Source organism: Hippichthys cyanospilos, chromosome 21, assembly GCF_059441005.1.
Source record: "Hippichthys cyanospilos isolate Australia breed blue-spotted pipefish chromosome 21, RoL_Hcya_1.0, whole genome shotgun sequence".
Classification (NCBI taxonomy): domain Eukaryota; kingdom Metazoa; phylum Chordata; class Actinopteri; order Syngnathiformes; family Syngnathidae; genus Hippichthys; species Hippichthys cyanospilos.
Window position 1 is genome coordinate 10987849 of NC_142389.1, and position 21117 is coordinate 11008965.

At 37.2% G+C, this 21117-nt stretch overlaps 2 protein-coding genes across 5 annotated transcripts in view; one reads left to right on the plus strand and one right to left on the minus strand.

Annotated features, from left to right (window-relative positions):
- nhsl3 (NHS like 3) overlaps positions 1-21117 on the minus strand; it is a 36446-nt gene that overhangs the window by 10469 nt on the left and 4860 nt on the right. The window contains exon 1 of one of the 3 annotated variants that reach the window (XM_088404624.1): positions 9612-9824. The exons of the other annotated variants lie outside the window; for them this stretch is intronic. Within the exon in view, the coding sequence (XP_088260750.1) occupies positions 9612-9726 (115 nt within the window). The 5' untranslated portion in view covers positions 9727-9824. Of the gene's footprint in view, positions 1-9611; positions 9825-21117 lie in introns of those variants that run through there. 3 annotated transcript variants of the gene reach the window in all.
- sync (syncoilin, intermediate filament protein) overlaps positions 532-21117 on the plus strand; it is a 36214-nt gene continuing 15628 nt past the window's right edge. The window contains exons 1-5 of one of the 2 annotated variants that reach the window (XM_088404626.1): positions 532-790; positions 890-948; positions 7953-8002; positions 16499-16649; positions 19513-19598. The gene's annotated coding sequence lies outside the window, so the exon portion shown is untranslated. The remainder of the gene's footprint in view (positions 791-889; positions 949-7952; positions 8003-16498; positions 16650-19512; positions 19599-21117) is intronic. The other variant, XM_088404627.1, reaches the window with a different exon arrangement.

Consider the following 21117-nt stretch of genomic DNA (forward strand, 5'->3'; position numbering starts at 1 on the left):
CATTCAGTGGCAGGGACATATTTTCATGTTTTTTTTTTTGTTTTTTTTAAGAGTCTGTACAATCGATACTAAAGTACAATAAGGACATTAATTTCCAGATACTTAAGTATTAAACTGATACTTAAGTGTCCGGGATTGAATGTCTTCACTCTAAAAAACGTGAAAATACCGGTTGAAGTGATTGTTATATTGAAGAGTAATGAATACTTTCACAATTTAATACAAAATAACACGAAATTATCAAATATATTTTTTTATTAAAGTATATTTTAAACTCGTAATTTATAGCTGTAGTCCTACTTTCCTGGGAGTAAAAGGCATTAAATCAGATTTGCTGATACCTACAGCAACCCTTTAGTTTGGCACATACCCCTGTAACAAGAACCACTGTAGTGCAAAATCTTGGTACTATCCTTTGTTGACATTTCAAATTGCTAAGTGGACATTTAACTAGCAGTGTTTCATATTTTCGAGTATTTCGCAACTAATTTCATTCAAATTAATTTGAACCACATAACCCTAACCCTAACCAAAAAAATAACTTACATAACATTATACAAATTATGACGCAAATGAATTAAGTCGTCCACAGGATGGTGCTATATCATCCATGTTAGGATTACATTAAGAGCAGGTCACCTGACATGAAGACTGCCGCCAGTTTGAGATGTCAAAGACAATAAAGCAGACATTAAAGATCACCCAGTCTCGAATTGCCCTCAACTTTGAGGTCATGGGAGAAGCAGAGCATAAAACAAACATGGATGCATTTGTGCGTAGTGCTTATCAGGTAAGAAGAGCATTGAACCAAGAGAACTCACTGAGCCAACGGTTCAATTTCATGTGCTTCCTGGCTACAAAAATCAACATATGTTCCTATCTTTTGCAGCTCGTATCATGAGCCATGCATACGTCGCCATGGGAACCACACTACGGCAGCCTATGAAGGTAAACTATACAGTAGCTAATTTGAATTTTTTGCCTAACACTTGTGCACACACTTTGCAAACAATAAACGTTGCATTTTTTCCCTAATTTTGTAAATGCTTTTAAAGGTGTGATTAAAGTTATGTTTTTTTTCCTTCAACCACTCAAATGGTTCATTCCATACATATGGATTATGTATATATTTATGTATATGGATTATATATATATTTATTAACACCTACAAAAAAATTGGAAAATGGTATGGTCTGTCTTTGTAGTTTGTGAAGTGACAATGACACTTTAACTGGTCTCTACCGCCACCTACTGTCTTGAAGTGAAGCACGATTCGACAAAAAAAATTCTGATTGCTTACGTAGTTTTTGACCGTCGCTCAACAGAATGTTGCAAAAATCCCAGGAAAATCAATGTCATAAATCTCATTCAAATGCATCTCAAAAATTGTAGTTAGAATGATTTTGTATGGTACAAAATTCGGACAATGATTATTTTTGGACACAAAATCTCGCACATCAAGCTGCAATCACATAGAAATGTCAGAATCGTTGCATTTTAAAATTTTACGAGTTTTATCATCTGCAAGAAATTTCTGCTTGCTAGTGTTTTTTTCCCCAAAAAAATAAAAAGAATTTCCATAATTTGTAACATAATACCACAAGGGTTAAAGCAGAAGATTTACATATATCACATGTTTCTCAAGCAGCCACTAGATTGTCGAGTCATAAGAATAAGTACATCTGCACCAGCCCACAGTGTTTATTTTGCATCTGTGGATGTGACCTCACATATCTCAACTCGAGTGTAATAAGATACACATTTCCTGTGTGGTATTTCCTATGTATGTGTGTGTGTGTGTGTGTGCGTGTGTGTGTGCGTGCGTGTGTGTGTGTGTGTGTGTGTGTGTGTGTGTCTGTTAATAGTCAAGTGCACCTTGCAGGAGAGGCCTCATTACTCAAGTTTAGCACAGCAGACATAGAATACAAATGAGGACAGGAGGGATGAATGCAGTAATGACAACTGTGTGTTTGTGTGTGATATGAAGTGATGTGTGTGTTGCATTATTTGTGTGTTAAGTTGTGGGTGTGTCTCTTGTGCTCTTTGGGTGTAGGGTTTACTGTGGTTTTTGGTCCCTCTGTGTTTTTTGTGTAGGTTGAGAATGTGTGTATTGTGTTTTGCATCGTTTATGTGTGCGTTGTATTATGTATGTGTGCTATATTACGTTTTTACTAAGTTTGTGTCCTGGTAGTGTCTGTGTGCTCATCGTACTTTTGTTTGTACATTGCATTGTTTGCATATTAATGTGTGTGTTGAGTTGTTTGTGTATTGATTACAGGTTTGTTGTTGATTTGTGTTGAGTTGTGTTTTGCACCTATTTGTATATTTTTTGTGTGTTTGTTGTGTATCTGTACATTTTGTTTTGTACAATTTCTTGTTTGTACTGTACATTGCATTGTTTGCATGCTGGTGTGTGTATTGCTTGTGTATGTTTGTGTGTTGATTACATGTGTGATCTGTTTGTGCTGTGTGTTGTGCAATTGTGTTGTTTCTGTTTGTATGAGTGTGTTTTATGCTTTGAGTGTTACGTTGTGTGAGTGTCTGTTGTTTATCTCAGCGTTACCTTATTTTTCGTGGTATGCTATTTTGTGTCTGTGTGTGTCCTATTTGTGTGAATGTTGTATTTTTTTTCTGATCTGTCTGCATTACTTTGGATTTTTTTGTACATTGGTTGGTTCAGTTTGTGATGAGTCATTGTGCTTTTTATCTATTTATATATTGTTTGTGTGTGTCTGTCCTGTTTTTGCGTGTTTGTGCTGTTTATACAGTGCAAATTTTGGGTCTGTGTGTTTCCTATACAGTAGCCTATGTGTATATATTGTTTATGTTGTTTTTTATGTTGTGTTTGCATTACATAGGATTTTTTAATACATAGGTTGATTCTGTTTGTGTAGAGTTGTTATGCGTTTTATCTATTTGTATATTGTTTTTGAGTGTCTGTCCTGTTTTTGCGTATTTGTGCTGTTTGTACATTGCAAATTTTGCGTCTGTGTGTTTCCTATACAGTATGTGTATATATTGTTTTTCATTGTTCTTTATGTTGTGTTTGCATTACAAAGAATTTTTTAATACATAGGTTGATGCTGTTTGTGTAGAGTTGTTGTGCGTTTTATCTATTTGTATATTGTTTGTGTGTGTCGGTCCTGTTTTTGCGTATTTGTGCTGTTTGTACAGTGCAAATTTTGGGTCTGTGTGTTTCCAATACAGTATGTGTATATATTGTTTTTTGTTGTTCTTTCTGTTCTGTTTGTATTACATAGGCTTTTTTTATACATAGGTTGAATCTGTTTGTGGAGAGTTGTTGTGCGTTTTATCTATTTGTATTTTGTTTCTGTGTGTCTGTCCTGTTTTTGCTCGTTTTCATTGGTGCATTACATTGTTTGAGGTTTTAGTGTTGTTTTTATCATTTGTGTCCACTGAATCGGACACGTGTTTTTGGTCTATATCTTCGGACTCATCTGAGCTACAGTAGTGTGTCCTAGTGTGCTCAGTAGAGGACATCCTGGTATTTTGAATAATGTCTTGTGTGTTTTTTTGGGTTAGGATACCATTATCATTGCTGGCTTGCTGGAACACAATGGACACAACAGTGGACACAAATGAATAGGCTGGGTTTCAGGAGGATATGAATGTGTGTCTCATGAGTTATGGGAGAAGTTAAAAAAAAAAGCAGGGTCAGACTGGCTAATAGCATTAGGCCCTTGAGTCATGAGAAAAGATGCAAGCATGTCCCCTAGTGGCTGTGAGCAACATAAGCGATGACATAACAGCCTTGGAATCTTTAACGATGCGTAAAGTCCGATATGGTTCACTGGATTCTTGTGCGCTGGAGTCCCTTGAGCGACCCCAGTGAAATGACAGGGTGTCAAGTGAAGGCCTTACCCTCAGGAGCCTTTTGCTACCACCAAAAAAAAAAGTTATTTTTAAAAGCACTGATGAATGGACTCATTTAACAGCTGATGAGTTAATGATAGACCTGCAACGTTCCGCTGCTAAGGTCAAGCTAGGCAAGCCTGTAAACTCGATGCACTTGACTGCAAACAAAAACACCGTCCATGTTTCCTTATATGGACTTTTCCCCACTATGGCGCAACAACATGAATTTTCAACACTTTTCCTCACGATATACAAGCTGCGAGGGACGAACAACTTAAAGTTGACGTGTCATGGGAATCATGCCCGACGCATTAAGATTGAATAGATGCGGCCTTGTGTCCGCCGCGCTCAACATCACACATTCGTGTGCTGTCTGCCCACACAAAAATCACAAAATTGAATTTGCAAGTGTTGCCGTGACACCTCTTCTGCATTGCGATTCGTCTCTTGGACTAAACTTATGGGACATGGGATAAAATGCTGACAGCGAGCTGGTATTATTTGAGGCATTTTAGGTCAATGAACCTGCCAGAATATAACAGCCTTAATGTTTTGATTTTATGGAGACCAAGTACCATCCACTGACTAAAAAAACAACAATGAAAAAAAAAAAAAAAAAAAAATAATATATATATATATATATATATATATATATATATATATATATATATATATATATATATATATATATATATATATGTATATGTGTGTGTGTGTGTGTGTGTGTGTGTGTGTGTGTATATACTCGTTGGGTGTCTAAAAACAGTCACGGAAAAAAAGCAGCGGCGTGTTTGCGTATTTGCAACTCTATTGCCAAATCTGAAGAACCATCTGCTTGTCACAGATATTCGGTAGCCCGCTGTGACCTCGCCAACATGGAGGCAACATGTTCTGACCTCCTCTCTGCCGTGACTGAATACGCGGGATTGTTCAACGAAATTCCCAAAAGGTTGACAGCCTAAAAGCTCGTATATGCTGAAGATCATGTAAGTTTTTTATGAATGGGTCGAAGTATTTATCGCGCAACATAGTCACTGGAACAAAATTTATATACGTTGCGGGAATTAAGTTTGTAAGAAAAGTGTCAATGTACTTTGAAAACAAAACACGAAGACATGACTTCTAATAATGCAGATTTTTACAATAAAAATAAGATATTGCAAGAATTAAGTTCTAATATGAACTCAATTTATATATATATATATATATATATATATATATTAGGGTAGAACTGTCTGAAAATATCTGGCACTTAATGAGCTACAATGTATTTAGTGGGATTTATGTTTTGTTAGTGTTTGGATGGAAAATGACAAAGTCAATTAGAGTTATGAATTAATGAATAAAGTACATGTTGCAAGATTCAAATATAGCAAGAAATAAAAGAAAAAGAAATACAAAAACATGAGGACATAATTACAATTAAATGAGAAAAATGTTATACTGCATTATAAGCACATGAAAACTAAGTCTTGGCAAAAAAATAATTAGTGATGATCAAGTTGCAACATTGCAAAAAACATTGAATTTTGAAAAAAATATTTTTCATGCGAATAGTTTGATCTTATTTGTGAAAAAAATACAAGATAATTATTTCACATTAGAAAAGTTTCTATCTTAAAATTATGTTTTATTATTAGGAAGAAAAAATCCCATACAAAAAAAATAAAAACACACTATTTACTCTTAATACCCATACTTATACAATAGAGTTGCAAGAACATGTTTTTACAATAAGAAATCTGTATTATGAAAAGCTAGGCTACACACAGCAGTGTGTTTGTGCGTGTGTTCGTGGTTTTTTTTTTTTTTAACAGTATGGTCTGACGTCTTAATTGAATTTATCTGGCGATGCAGGAAGCCAGTTATGTGACCAACAGTGAGGCCTTTTATTATGAAGACAGAGATACATTCAAGCTGCACGACTGAGCGGCACCGTTGCTTTCAGAACCATTGGTCATTGTTATCATTATCATCATCATTATCATCATGAAATTGCATGCAAAGTTTGGTACGTTGCAGCCAAAACCCTGAGACCATATCAGAATGTAATACTCACTCACTTTTGTTTTTGGAGCACTAAAACAAACAAACCGTAAACAAAAAAGAACAACACAAAAAGTGCTGTACATAAAGTTAAACGGGACATTTAAAAACAGATATTTGTGTGCGTTGACCACAGGGGGGCGGTATCATACAAAATATACAGTTAAATTTGATAGGGCCACAAGAAGAAGAGTGTCAGGATTTTGCAGCAGTACTACCACTAGAGTTGTTTTTCACAGAGGATAAATAATATACTCCTTGATTGTGAGTATTTTACTGTTTGTTTTTAAATGTTCAATTGCTTAAAAGGTTACTATACTTACAAGCAACAATAATGCTATTTTTGTTCCCCTGTTTACTGTTTATGCTGATATGCATTGTGTGTTAGCGTTAAGCTTTTTTGGTTGAAGATCCATTGCTTGACGGGTTGTAACTACAGCAACATAGATGTTAGTTTTGTTAGCCTATCTACGTGGTTATCCATTGTGTGTTAACATTTAAGCTTTTGTGTTTAAATATCCATCGCTTAAGGGGTTATATCAACAGCAACATGGATTCTACTTCCATGCATTCTGTGTTAGCATTAAGGTTTTGTTTTTGAATATCCATTGCTTGCAGAGTTCCGACTACTTTGATATTTATGCTCATTTTGTTAGCCTATGGTGTTATACATTGTGTGTTAGCATTAAGCTTTTGTGATTAAATATTGATTGCTTGAAGGGTTATAACTGCAGCAACATTAATGCTAGATTTGTTAGCCTATCTATGGTGTTATGTTTTGTGTGTTAACAATAAGCTTTGATGTTTAAATACAGTATCCATTGCTTGAACAGTTGGAACTATAGCAACATCAATGCTAGCTTTGTTAGCCTACTGTAGTTAAAGTGTTATGTATCGTTTGTTAGCATTAAGCTAGTTGAATTTTGTAAGACAGTTATTTTTGTTTTAGGTTTAGTTTTTTTTAGTAAATTTAAACGAAAGAAATGCTCATACCTGCCACACATCAAATTTTTATTGGTCAAGAAAAGAAAACCAACTGAGTTGTAGTGAGTACCTCACAAAATATGTTGTGCCACTGACAAGTTGAGGTATTTTTCTCCTGTCATTTTGTGGCATTCAGGTACCAAGCAATGATATAAACGTAAATTGAGAAGCTTTTTTTTTTTGAGACAATAATAGTGCATAGTTACTATTTTGTGCAATCTTGATGCCAAAAACTATACTGAAGTAAGCTGAGGAGCTTCATTTAGACAAAAGTAGCACTTTGCCACCACTGACCTTGAAGAAGAGGGTAATGCTAGTTCAATATCTGTGCAGATATTGCTACAGAATCTTAAAGACTGAGGAAGCCATGTTACTGTACAGCCCAAATGAAAAAGTCTTCTCTTGATCTGCTTCAGATCTCCGCAGGGAGTCGACCACTTTGACAGAAGCCAGCAATGAATTGGCTCTTCAAAGCCAGCGTCTAAGCCTCGCTTTACACTATTCCAACGACTTACAGAGGAACCTAACCCTGCGGGGGTGACAGAATATAGAATATCACAAGCCAGGCTCAAAACGCAACGATAATGAAAATGACAGAGATATTTCTTCGCAGTCAAGTCGAACACAGCTTTTTTTTTCTATTCTTGATGTATTCCCCTGACTAGAACCTTCTTTGCATTCACCCGTCCTACTTCTGTCTGCAGGTTTCTTCTGCTTTACTGTCCCTAAAGTCATATACTGTATATATATTTTGGTATATATTTGGTGATGGTGTCAGGGTCCAGATAGAAAGAAGATAAATAACAAACAAAGAATTCAAGGTCAAGGACATTACAACAATATTCTCTTGCTGTAAGTAAATTTTGTGGCGGCTGAAATAGAGCAGATAAATGGAAACTGGGCTTCATTTCATGTAAAAAAATTGCATGATTGACCATGCATGATGCGATCAACAACCGGAACCCAAGTTGTGGAACTGTCTATGCTTGAGGGAACGTAAGGTGACCAAAAAGTCTCTCAATTCACATGTTTGTGTCTTTAACCAGGACACTTGCAGTCATTTGATACCTAAGACTCAGACCTACATTGACTTGAGGTGAGTGAGGAGCTTCTTTTAGACATGTGATGTTTTGCTGCAATTTTATGGAATCTTGGTGCCAAAAAATGGTACTGAATTGAGATCAGGTTTCTTTTAGAAAGAAATAATCTTTTGCTACAATTTTGTGGCATCATCCTATTTAGGAACTATGTTGGTGTAAGTTTTGGCTCTCCATTTAGACAGAAGTAGTAGTCTTCTGCCATTTTTTGCATCTTGTTGTCAAATCATTCAATACGTTGAAGTAAGCTGAGAAGTCTCTCTTTTTAGATAAAAAGTGGAGCTTTGCCTCCTTTTGTGTGGCACATTTGTGCAAAAGAAGTACAGTGAAATGAATCAATCAATCAATCAAATTTTATTTATATAGCCCTAAATCACAGAGTGTCATTTAGAGAGATGTAGTGTTTTGCCGCCATCTTTTAGCATCTTGGTGCCAAGAAATTGTGTTAAAGTGAGTTGTGGCACTATGTTTAAACAGAATTAGTGCTTTGCCACCATCTTTTGGCATCTTGGTACCAAGTAATTTGTGTATGTGGCGCATGCAGCAGATATGTCCCCAAAACCAAATTGTGCTAACAAGTTGTTTAATTTCACACTCCAGAGACCCAGCTATTTGGATACAATCCATAAAATGTCCACCCTTAATGGTGTCCTGACTCATCCACAGACAGTAGTCAATGAATGGTTACCGGGGTAACAGCCTTCTCATTATAAGCAAGTGGACTATCAACCAAATATTGAAGCTGTTACTTTAAGGTCAAATCATAACACAATGCTGCTTTAAATCCACTGTCCCCATTAGCAGCTGATGTTTCTGTGGAATAAATATAACCCACTTTATTATGATGAAATATTAATGCCATAGATACCAGCAAAGAGATGAGCTTTTTAACCCCTTAGTTTGTGTATGCCAAACATCACATGTTGCTTTGAGCCCTCATTTAGTAGATACTAATGTGTGTGTGTGTGTGTGTGTGTGTGTGTGTATTTAAATATATATATATATATATATATATATATATATATATATATATATATATATATATATATATATATATATATATATATATATATATATATATATGATTTATTATACTGTATACGCGTACATGTATATATTCTTTATCCTCTCAAACACCTAATACAACAACAGGTTTCTGATGAGTATTTTGAGTTTGAAGCTTAATTAAGGCACCACCCTAATATTGATATTATACAATGATGATATAACGATTATTATTGTAAAAATAGCTTCAGTGATGATCAGAAAGGGCTACCAAAACACATTATCTGCCAATCTGCGTGTCAGCACAAAAGCGTGTGTTAAACCTGCTCATCCTGTGCCATGACTGTTGCTTGACGGGCTGTTAAGATAAGCTGTGTGTTCTCCTGGCTGGGATAATGGTGCTACACACAACAGAAACTTGTGCAATAAGCAGAAAGCAGAAGCAGAATGATGACTATTGTGAAGTCTGGTCACGGCAACTTCTTCTTCCCAAGCCCAACGCTCGATTCCCACATCCGCCAGTGCTGCGCAGCATTTTAGCTATTGATATTCTTATTAAAAATTAAAAAGCCTTATTGAAGCGGCGATGGATTACTGTATTACCTGATTTTAGTTTTTCTGTTCGTCCAATCAGCCAGAAGCCTTTCGGTTTCTCCCAGAGTACGGGGGGCTTTTTCTCCGTCTCCACCTTCTTCTTTTTCTGGACGCTGTTCCCCATTTTTGGGGGCGCTCCCCCAAGCCCCCCACCACTAAACGCTATCCGCTATGTCCACCGTCATTTGTCCAATATCCTGAGCCCCCCCCCACCCCCACCCTTGCCCCTCTTTAGTGCTGACTGACTAGCATCATCCACAAGCACTCCAAATCCAGCTGCTCAAGAACAGACGGCAGCATCCACTATCAAGTGTGTGTGTTTGTGTGTGCGAAGAGGCAAGTGCCCCTCCCATTTTCCGCCGCTCCAAAGCGGAGCATTCACAGCTGATTGTGCCGCGCCGAAGCTCACAAGGTGATTTACATCCGTCGCTAGGGAGCCTCCGGCTATCAATGAAGCTGTAAGATGGGCGATGTGTGATTTAAATTAAAAGATTGTAAAACTTCATGCCCAAGCTTATCCTCTAAATTCATTGTATTTATGTTTTTACTGTGTTTTGTTTGTGTTTGTTGAACCCCTGGGTGTCTGGCGATTTTGGGCTGACTTTGAAAGGGTCATAAAATCATCAAATATAAAGATGTTTTTACTTTCAACCTTTCAAAATGTTCAGTGGCATCAGCCCTATCTATACACACACATAAAAAATGTAAAAATGTGATAATAGCAAAAGTATCTACGCTGTATATTTATATCTTTCTGAAATTGAAATAGGAATATTATGCCATAATTTGAGTACTATGACTTTTTAAGACTTTTGCACTATTGGAGTCCAGGCTAAGCCAATCATCCAAGTCCATTGAAAGGCTTGCAAATGTCCTAATTTGGCCATTAGCGCCACCCAGTGGTTTTTGGGTGACAACACAAACATGTCTATTTCACTCCATTGGTGAGTTACCTTTGAAAGGATTAATGCAAATATCAGTGGAAATGCATAAAACATGGAGTTTTCAATATGTCCAAAATTTACAATATTTCCAATTTTGAATGGCAGTAAATGAGCCTGACATGGGCTAAATTTGACACCTATAGGGTGTGCCTCACAACCTCCCGATTGCAAGCATTTAGGAGGGATGATAGCATGGCATATTGAAAGTCATCATGTTTTGACAATCTATGCTGAATTTTAGTGTTTTAGTCTTTTTTTGTTTGCTTTTCCTTTAATGTCACGCATCAAAAAGCCAGAGTTGTTTCAAAATTTCCACCAGGGGTTAATAAGCCACCTGTTATGGGCTACGATTCATTTGAACTAGTGGCAGCAAGTTGTATTCAATCAGCTAATTATGATTACTCCACTCGAGACATGCACTTTCCTGTGCTGTTCTGTATTATGCACTACCATAAAAAAAAAAACCCCTCAAGTGATGCTCTGAACCCACATTAAGCCAACCACGATGTCGCAATCGACAACTGTAGTGCTGCTCCGTAATGCTACTTAACTAGATTTTTCTTTGTATGTGTATCTGTGGCTTTAAAAGCGAAGCATAGAGAGTCTGCCACTGAAATGGATGCAATTTTTTTTAGATGTAAATTACAGAAAATAATCATTAACCTTTATTCTGTGCTACTTACACAGGTTTTAAAATTCTACATTCTATAAATGGATATTTTTTTATATGAACTGGGAATAATAGCAACCAATTACAATACAAGTTAAAGAAATAGCATAAAAACATACGACTGGAAGTGGATTTTTACATATTCTAAATGCCTAAAATGTATTGTATGTAAATAAATTGTGAAAGTTAATAAATCTAAAAAGTGTAAGTGTTAACTGTAACCATATTTCTGACCTAGCCTGTTTATACATTTCAGTTATAATTTTATTGTTTTATTTATATATATATTTGTATTTTTTGTTTTCACTCTATTGGATCACATCATAAGTCACATTTTGATTAATTTCATATATATATATATATATATATATATATATATATATATATATATATATATATATATATATATATATACACATATGTGTGTGTAGGTGATATTTTTATGTATTTATTAAATCATTAAAGGGTTTGAAATTGCTTGCTAACATTCATGATGCAATGCAATGCAATGCTGCCACGATACTTTCATGATGCAATGTATTTAGTTAACCTGCCATTCTTTTCGGTCTCCTGAAAATTGATTTTACTGAATTTTTAAATTTGATTTTATTGTGACACTTGGAGAATCTCTCTAATGAAAATTCATGAGTATATTCAATGGGTCCAGTTCTATCGTGTCCGGCAGTGTTGCTTAGTGTTACCTTCAGGAGTAATAATGAACTTTTTAAGAATTAAAATTCTCTCACATTTGATGAAAATGTTGGCCGATAATTACTGTAAGTTACGACTGCTAACAATCCCAGTTATTATTATTTTTTTGACGTATATAGCCGTCACTGGTAGTGAATGAGTTATTAATGATGTTCACAATTACGGTACTTAGAGAGCCTAGCATCTTTTTAGGTGGTACTGTACTTGTAAATTATCTTGGCTAGGATGCTTGACATCCCAGAAACAACTTTTGCGTTCCTCCCGCTCTCTCATATCCTCTCATAGAAAACTTGTCTGAGGGTCACAGACGATCCAGATGATGTCCGGACCAGCTTTGTCATTTTGACCGACGATCAATAGCAGCTCTCCAGAAGATGTATCGCATTGCATCGTACGACACGAAATATTCCTCATCGGGAAAACAAAATGGCGGGGCGGCGAGGCCGAGTGCAGGGATGAAATCATGGTCATCCTGATCATGTCTCACCTTCTAACACAAGATAAAAATCCTCCCATAAAAAAGAAGATTTACAGAGTGAGGAGAAGGAGGCGGTTGCGGGGGAGCTGCTCTGCATCTCAGTGAAGAATTTATAAGCCCCTCCACCCTTTTTATTGCTGGAGGCTGAGAGTCTTCAGAGATAGTCTCAATTTCTGCATTTTGGATGTTTAGCCACCCCTTGAGGAGTGACAGGAGTGAGATGACATCACTCCCAGCCTGTGTTTGTCAAGTAATCAGCAATGGCAGGCATGGAGCAGGAGAGACGTGAAGGAGCTCCCTAGCGCTGCCACACCCGAAATGTGCATCACATTCAGCAACATAAGCCTTTCAGTCCGTATGTGTGTGAGTGTGTGTGTGAGAGTGTGGCCCAGATACATTGTGATCAAAGCCCAGCACATTCTGCATGCACATTAACGGCACGCGTGTGACGTGTGGCGTCCTCAAAAGTGGTCGCCAAGGTGACCACACGAAGAGGCCAATAAAGCTTTGATTGCAAGTGCGGCCGTTAAAAGTGCACAGCATGCCAGATTAACGACATCATCAGATAATCGTAACACTAACAATAATCATTGTGCCTGAACTTAAATGACCTTGAACATGACTGCTACAGTGCATCTTCAAGTCAGTTACTCATATGTTTGCACAGTCAAAGCCAATCAGCCCAGCACTGCCCTCCTGTGGTAAGACAGTGCCATAACAAACCCAAATAAATGAATGAGAAGTCCCATGAAAAGCCTTTGGAACAATTATATCTCACGTGTTATGCTTGAAGTGTACTAATATGCATTTTGTCGTCAATAGCCAGTCATTTTAGGCATATATTGAGGCAAAACTGCACACCTGTTGACAACTGCATGCTTCTTGTATGACTAGAAACGTGATGTAATACGATTTAACATCAAGTCCTTCACTAATGGAGCTCATGGCATGCTGTTGTCTGCTACCGACTGACTCTAGTAGTTGCTTGTCGTTGTCTTAATATTAAACCAAAGTCGTCCTACTCTGTATTTGTAACTCGCTGATGTCAGGCGGAAACCTCACAAGTCCAAAATCATTGCTTTTCAGACCTTAACAATTTTGCATGTTTGTTTAATCGGTATTACATTGTGAAAATGTGTGAGTCATTTTAATAATAACGCCCATCAACACATCTGGACTGAAGTAGAGATTTTTAAATAAATGAGTACAGTATTTTGCAGACTATAAGTCGCAACTTGTTTCTTATGATTTGGGTGCTGCGGCTTATCTGCGTTACTTTTATTATTATTATTATTATTATTATTATTATTATTATTATTATTAATATTATTATTGATATTTTTTGCTTGCCACTAGGAGACAATCCACCGGTAAAGCAAATGTGTGTATCTGTTCAAGTTGTCATTTTAAGGAAAAACCATGAAAAGAAACTGGACATATGTCAATCAATAGCTGTGATGAAAAAAAAAAATAAATTGTACATATATATATATATATATATATATATATATATATATATATATATATATATATATATATATATATATATATATATATATATATATATATATATATATATATATATATATATATATATATATATATATATACATGTACAAAAATTTCCCAACAATAAATGATTATGAAAAACATCAAAATTGTATATCCATATTAAAAACTGTTTTTTTAAATACTATAGTAAGTGCTACGTGTATGTAATATACATGTATTCAATTTAAAAACATCATGAATAAAAAATATAGAAAGGATTTGTTTACTTTTATGTGACAAGCGTGTAGTGAGGGTAGCCTCGGCTAGGCTAGTTTAGCCTTCGTATTTCTTAATTATCTCCAGCTTTGTTTCCCTAAAAATAATCTTCTTACTTCTCTCTGTAACTTCACTAGCAATCTTGGGAACCATTGCTCACCCATTCAAGTTTGAATTAAGCAGTTAAATGCGCAATAAATAGTTATTTTAAGGACTCAGACGCGCGCCAGTCTGTAGCATGTCGCCATTTTGACAGTGACGCCGACCAATAGCAGTCCAGTATCTTAGTGAGTCGTGACACAGACCAGTAGCAGACCAGCATGTGAGTGACGCGTTACAGCGCAGGCAGTTTGACAGGACCAGAAAATAAGAGCAATTACCAAAAGACGCCTGAAGATGGAGACAAAATACAAATACAGCCAACTCTTAGGGTCATGACACTTGTTTTTGTCGTAAAGCGGAAAAAATACTGGAAAGAGGGGACGAAAAAACGTCGCAGATCACGTCGTAAGATGAAAAAAGCGTAAGGCAGGGATGTCGTACCCCGAGGGTCCACTGTACTATATATATTATAATATGGTATATATTATACCAACCTATACCTAATGTGCATCTCTCATGCAAGGCAATTTGATCTTATGGAGTGTGATACAATTTAGAGGTACTAAATAAGTAAACGTAATCTTTTTAATGTAATCTTTTTTAGGTCTACTGCACTCATGGACTAATGAATACATCTGAAATAAAATCAATTAGATTGTCGTATCTTGCAGAAAGTGAGCCAAAATGAAGTCCATTTATTTTGTGTTAAAACAATTGCTTCTAAATTAAATGAAAAAAACACACTTTGTTCCTTCCAAGACATTTTGAAAGCGTGTATGCACAATTTCAACAGGTGGGGCGACTGCAGAAGCTTACATAACACAGCCACACACAGTCAAGTCAGACTTTACATACATAGTCTGTGAACTGCATATGTTTATCTCCTGGCCTCCCACTCGCTTGTGATGTCTTCCAGCTGCCTCATTGCCGCATCAAACACACCCCGTGTTCTGTAAAACCACCCATTTGCTGTCATCCTTTAAAGCTCCCCCCTTACACAAGCCTACATAGTGAACACAATTGCGGTACAGTGTGCACGAGTGCAAAACTATATAGAGAAAAATGAACGCTTCTAAAATTAGGCTTCTATTTTTTAAACGGATGTGAGACCAAACAGACTTTTCATTAATAAGTGATTTGAATCTGTGACTTAAAGGGAGACTTAATCTTTTTTTTCACCGTTGTAAACAGTTCCCAGATGTCTTAATAATATGTCTGTTACCCACATTGCTTAAAATATCATAAGGACAAGGATTAAAGCACACATTGCACACCCTTTCTTGTCATGTTGAAATTAGCCTGTCGTGATACTGTCCCTGTCTAATGCAATTAAATGACTAACCCCGCAAAAAACCTATAGAAGCCACAAAATGCTGTCAGAAACTATTTTTTTCATGAGAAAGAGCTTAAACTTCTCTCACTTCAACAACACTTCTTGGCACAAAGATGTCACCAAATGGCGCCGGAGCAGTACTTTTACAATTGACAAGTTTTGTAGGAATGGAACACAATTTCCATAAAATTGAATAAAAAAAGTTCCAATTTTCTATCAATATGTCACTAGGTTTTTATGAAGGAGCCTACATTTTTGTTAATTGCTCTTTTTCTTTATTATTCACTGCCATTGACGGCTATAGACATCAAACATCCATTTCACTAGGCTGGCTTTAAATGAATTAATTGTTATACTTATATGTTGTTGAAATATGTCAAAGAATGAAGATGTATAATTTGCAGTAAATAACAGACTTAATCTTCTATTTTGCTGAAGAACATTTGACTCATTACCAGCTACAAATGTTAAAAATAGATTCTTACCAGGTTGCCAGTAAATGACTGAAAATGCACATTGCAAATATTCTTTTTTTCAAATTTCACCGCACAGCACAATAAGGCACACCACATTATAAGGCACAAAGAATAGAAGCTACAGTAGTGGCTGGGCTTGTGTTATGCATCCACTAGATGGCGTTGCACGAAAGGGAATTTCAACAAAACAATTAGCTGAGTCTGTCAAACATTTCAATCAGAAATGAACAACAAAGATGATTTGAGATTAAGTTATTTTATCCCCCCCCCCAAAATTAAAACTCTATATAAAACACACTGGATTATAGGGCACACTGCCAGCTTTTGAGAAAATTGAAGGCGTTTAGGTGCGCCTTATAGTGTGAAAATTACGGTATGTGTTGACAAAATGTTAAATGGCTTGTCCTTTCTGCAGAGTAAATAAACGACCTGGCCACGACAGGAAGATAAGGTTCACGGCATTGTTGGCCGACAGTTCTGCTGCCATGGCAACAAGTGTTCCACGGAGCCGTCGCCCAGGAGACGTTGAGCTCACGGATGAGGACTGAAGGTATCTGCTTACACAGGTAAAATTACCTCCTTCATCAAAGTGTATGTGTTGTGAATTATAATGTTTACAAAGGCTATTGTGTAGGCTTCACATTAAACTTTCACACACCTCTCTTTTAACTGCCCGCCGAGCTGTCAAAGTGTGTTCAAGCAGCTTCGGCTATCAGCTCATGGAAAAAGAGGGTTGTTTTCACGCTTTCATAATGAGATGCTGGACCCTCCAATTATTTTGGCCAGCTCTGTAATCTCACATTGTGAATTGGAACGTCAATGCATGAGTCTTCGCCGCAAGTTCAGTTAATAGACCCGTGTTCATTTCCTGTTAGTGACTATTTTTAAAAGGCTGCCTTTTTATATGTGATTTGGTTTTTCCTTCTTTTTTTTTGCCGCCACTTGTTGTTTTATACCATTTTACTCCTGTCAGAACTTTTTCAAACCTAGAGTGGACCATTCCCAGTGAGCCGCTAGGGGGTGCTATTTCATATCAAGGGATCATTACAAAATTAGTGAGCACGGTGGAGTAGTAGTTAGCAAGGCTTTACCTCTGTCCATTTCTCACTTTTGGCTCGGGATTCCCACTTGAGGCTCATGTGCTCAAATTCTCAATCTGAAGTTTGTACGAGGCCTGAAATGGTTGCCTTAAACCAAAATATATATTTACTTATTTATAATTGAGAGAATGCTAATGCTATCGCCCCAGAAATTCAATTTATACGAATATACAAGGCATTTTGATTTGAGAAATCTTACACACACAACATCATACGAGGTTCAAACAATGGCTACATACACACATACACACACACAAATGATGAATCCCAGTGCTTGCGCAAAAATGACCTCACCATTCAGACAGGCACCAAAGATGAGCTACACAGTGCAAACTCTCACTTCCTTGTGTGTGTGCGTGAGTGTGCAGGTGATGTAATGCGTGCGCACCATGCAGGCGCCGCCTAAAGCCTAGCATCACGCCACTGACACACAAATACAGTGACATGCTCTGTTTTACACGCACACACACACACACACACACACACACACACACACACACTTGGACAATGTTTAATAGATGCTGTGAAACAGACTGACAAACACAAAAAGTGAACCATTCATTTGTTATACGAAAGATGTTATGTCATATACCATCACTGAGGAAATAAAAATAAGTTTTGCATGTACAGCTCCATTCATCCATCCATTTACTTCCGCTTATCTGGGTTCGGGTTGCGGGGGCAGCAGCCACAGCAGGGAAGCCCAGACTTCCCTTTCCCCGGCCACTTCATCCAGCTCCACCGGGAGAATCCCCAGGCGTTCCCAGGCCATCCGAGAGACATAGTCCTTCCAGCATGTCCTGGGGCCTCCTCCCGGTGGGACATTCTCGGAAAACCTCACTCGGAAGGCGTCTGGGAGGCATCCTAACCAGATACCCGAACCACCTCAACTGGTTCCTCTCAACGAGGAGGGCCAGCGGCTCAACATTGAGTCCTTACCGGATGACCGAGCTTCTCACCCTATCTCTAAGGGAGAGCCCGGACACTCTCCTGAGAAAACACATTTCGGCCACTTCGCCTTCCAGATCAGCTCTCTCTTCCACACGACAAACCGGTACAGTGTCCACATTAAAGCTGACACTGCACCGATCCGCCTGTCGATCTCTCATTGCATGTACAGTTCATCAAATAAAATGATATTGATCACTCCCATTTAATGTTTACTGTGAAACCGACACATCGAACCTAAGAGAATTAAACATGGTGTTTGTAAACCTCAAAATATTCCACCAAGCCATAACATTTCAACTAGTTCAAGTCTGCTAGCTTATTGTCAACCTTTAAATCAAACCACTATAGACTGGCTAGAGGAAATTAGAAGTCTGCTAGCTTAATTTTACCCTATGAATCAAACTTTCATTGACTGGCTAAAAGAAGTTAACATGTATGTTACAGTAAAAATATTCTACCAAACCATAGCTTTATAGCTAGTGAAGGTCTGCTAGCTTCATGCTAACCTCTAAATCAAACCACCATAATATAAATTATAATGCATGTTATTTATGTAAACATCAAAATCTTCCACCAAACCATAACATTTCAACTAATGAAAGTCTGCTAACTAAATGCTACCCCTTGAATCAAACTCTCATAGACTAGCTAAAAGAAATTAACATTTTTGTTGATGTATAAATATTCCACCAGCCCATAACATTATAACAAGTGATAGTTTGATAGCGTCATGCTAACCTCTGAATAGAACGACCATCGATGGGCTAGTGTAAATTATAATGCATATTAAAGTACAGTATTAATCATAATCTTATATAATAAGATATATAAATAAATAAGATATAATAAATATAATTTCAACTACCGTAATAAAAGTCTGCTAGCTTAACTTCTAATGTGAACTAACATAGACTGGCTAATGGAAATTAGCATTTATTTTACAGTAATTATAAACCTTCAAACAACTGCTAGTTTAGCACAAACGAAGCAAGGACATACCCAAACTAAGCATGCAAAAAAAAAAAACGTTTGGTATCTCCTGTTTCCTTTTACTACATTTAAATGTATTAAAACACACTAGAAACACACACTCAATTGTAAGCATAAAACCGCAATATAATGGAGAAACATGGAATGCAGTAATGAATAGGTGTGTGCACTAATTAAGAAAGCTCACTGAAAGCTTGTTCCCCAAGAATCCTCTCAAGGTTCTGAAAGAGCTTTTGTGATGCGCTCTAATCTCTGGTCTCCATCACATAACTCCGGCCGTCATCCAGCAAGCCTGCCTGCTGCGTGCGCACACAAACACACACCCTCTCGCACCAAACTGACAGGAATTCAGCTCAAAGAGTCTGCTCCTTTTTTTTATTCTTCACAGGGAAGGAATCTGTGTCAACTGTAGCCAGCGAGGCCCCGCGGAGCTTTGGATGGCGGCTCCGAGCGGCCGGTGCCAGGGTGCCAACAGTGAGTCAGTGGAATGACACAACACAAAGACATGTTTTAGTTTAAAGCGTCTTAGCCACATCCACGCCCACGAACACAAGTCGGTCCTTTCGAATGCTTGCTGATGACAATAAGGCAACAAACAAGTTACCCAATTTCCACCAGCGAATGAATTTAACGACAACTATTCAAGTAAACACAGGAATAAGAAATAACAAATATATTTAAACCAATTACCGTAAATTCCGGACTATAAGCCGCTACTTTTTTCCCAAACTTTCAACCCTGCGGCTTATTCAGTGATGCGGCCAATTTATGTAATTTTTCTAACGGCCGCTAGGAGCGCTCGAGTAGAAAAGGTAAGATTAAGACCGGTGGAATATATGCGTCGAGGAAGACTGCAACTTCCTGTCTTGTGCATAAATTAAATTAGCGTGAACATACCCTCATCATGGAAAATGCAAAAAGAAAGGCATATGACGCAGGACAAAGTCCATTCCAGCTGTGATTCCTGGGGGCACAACGAAGTATTTGAAGCCGCTTGACATTAGTGTGAATCGTGCATTTAAAGTGGCGCTCCGTGTTGAATGGGAGAATTGGATGACCAGCGGCGAGAAATCTTTCACTAAAACTGGCCGCATGCGAAAGGCAACTTTTTCACAAGTGGATCCTGAAGGCGTGGGGGAGCGTCAAAAAAATCACCATCACCAACGGCTTCCGAAAAGCCGGTCTGCAGCGTGACGGAGAGGAGGGCACAGTGACAGCGAGAGAGAGAGAGGCTGAGGGAGTGTGAGACGACGTCTATATGACACTGTTTCATTCCGACACTGAGGAAGATGACTTCGATGGCTTCAGTTCAAAGGAGGAAGATGAAGATGGTTTACCGTGATTTTTTACCAGTATGTTCTTTTATGTATCTTGTGTATGTCCAAAATCGGTTTTCCTCTAAAATGTAGTGGGTTGCGGCTTATAATCAGGTGCGCTCTATAGTCTGGAAATTACGGTATGTATAAATAAATACATATATAAATAAATATAAAACATTTGACCAGTTCTTTGCCAGGCCTTTTTTTTATTTTATTTTATTTTTGCAATAAAAAAATTAAAAATGTATTACAAAAAAATGTGTATTTTTATTGTAATTTGGAAAGTTAACTCATTTCCTGCAAGCCCAGCTTCTAATGGCAGTGAATGAGTTCATTTCGGCACAACCAGCCCAGTAAAAAATGCATCTGGTAATGTAATGCAACTTAGACAATGTAAATGAGCACTTGAGTAAGCAGAGAACCACCAATATCTGTCCTATATGGAAAAAGGTCTTTTAGCATCACAAGTTGTTTACCACAAACTTAATTATCCCATTGAATGTTTTTAGTCTACATCAGTCCATCTGTTTAAATATTGTACATTTATAATCATTTTATTTTTCACCAATCAAATGGTTCATTCGGTCAAAAAATGTGTCTCGTTTGAATAAGGATTGACATTGTTTTTTTTTTTATTTTCAGGTGTGTTTTTATTTATGTGTGTTTATTTCAGA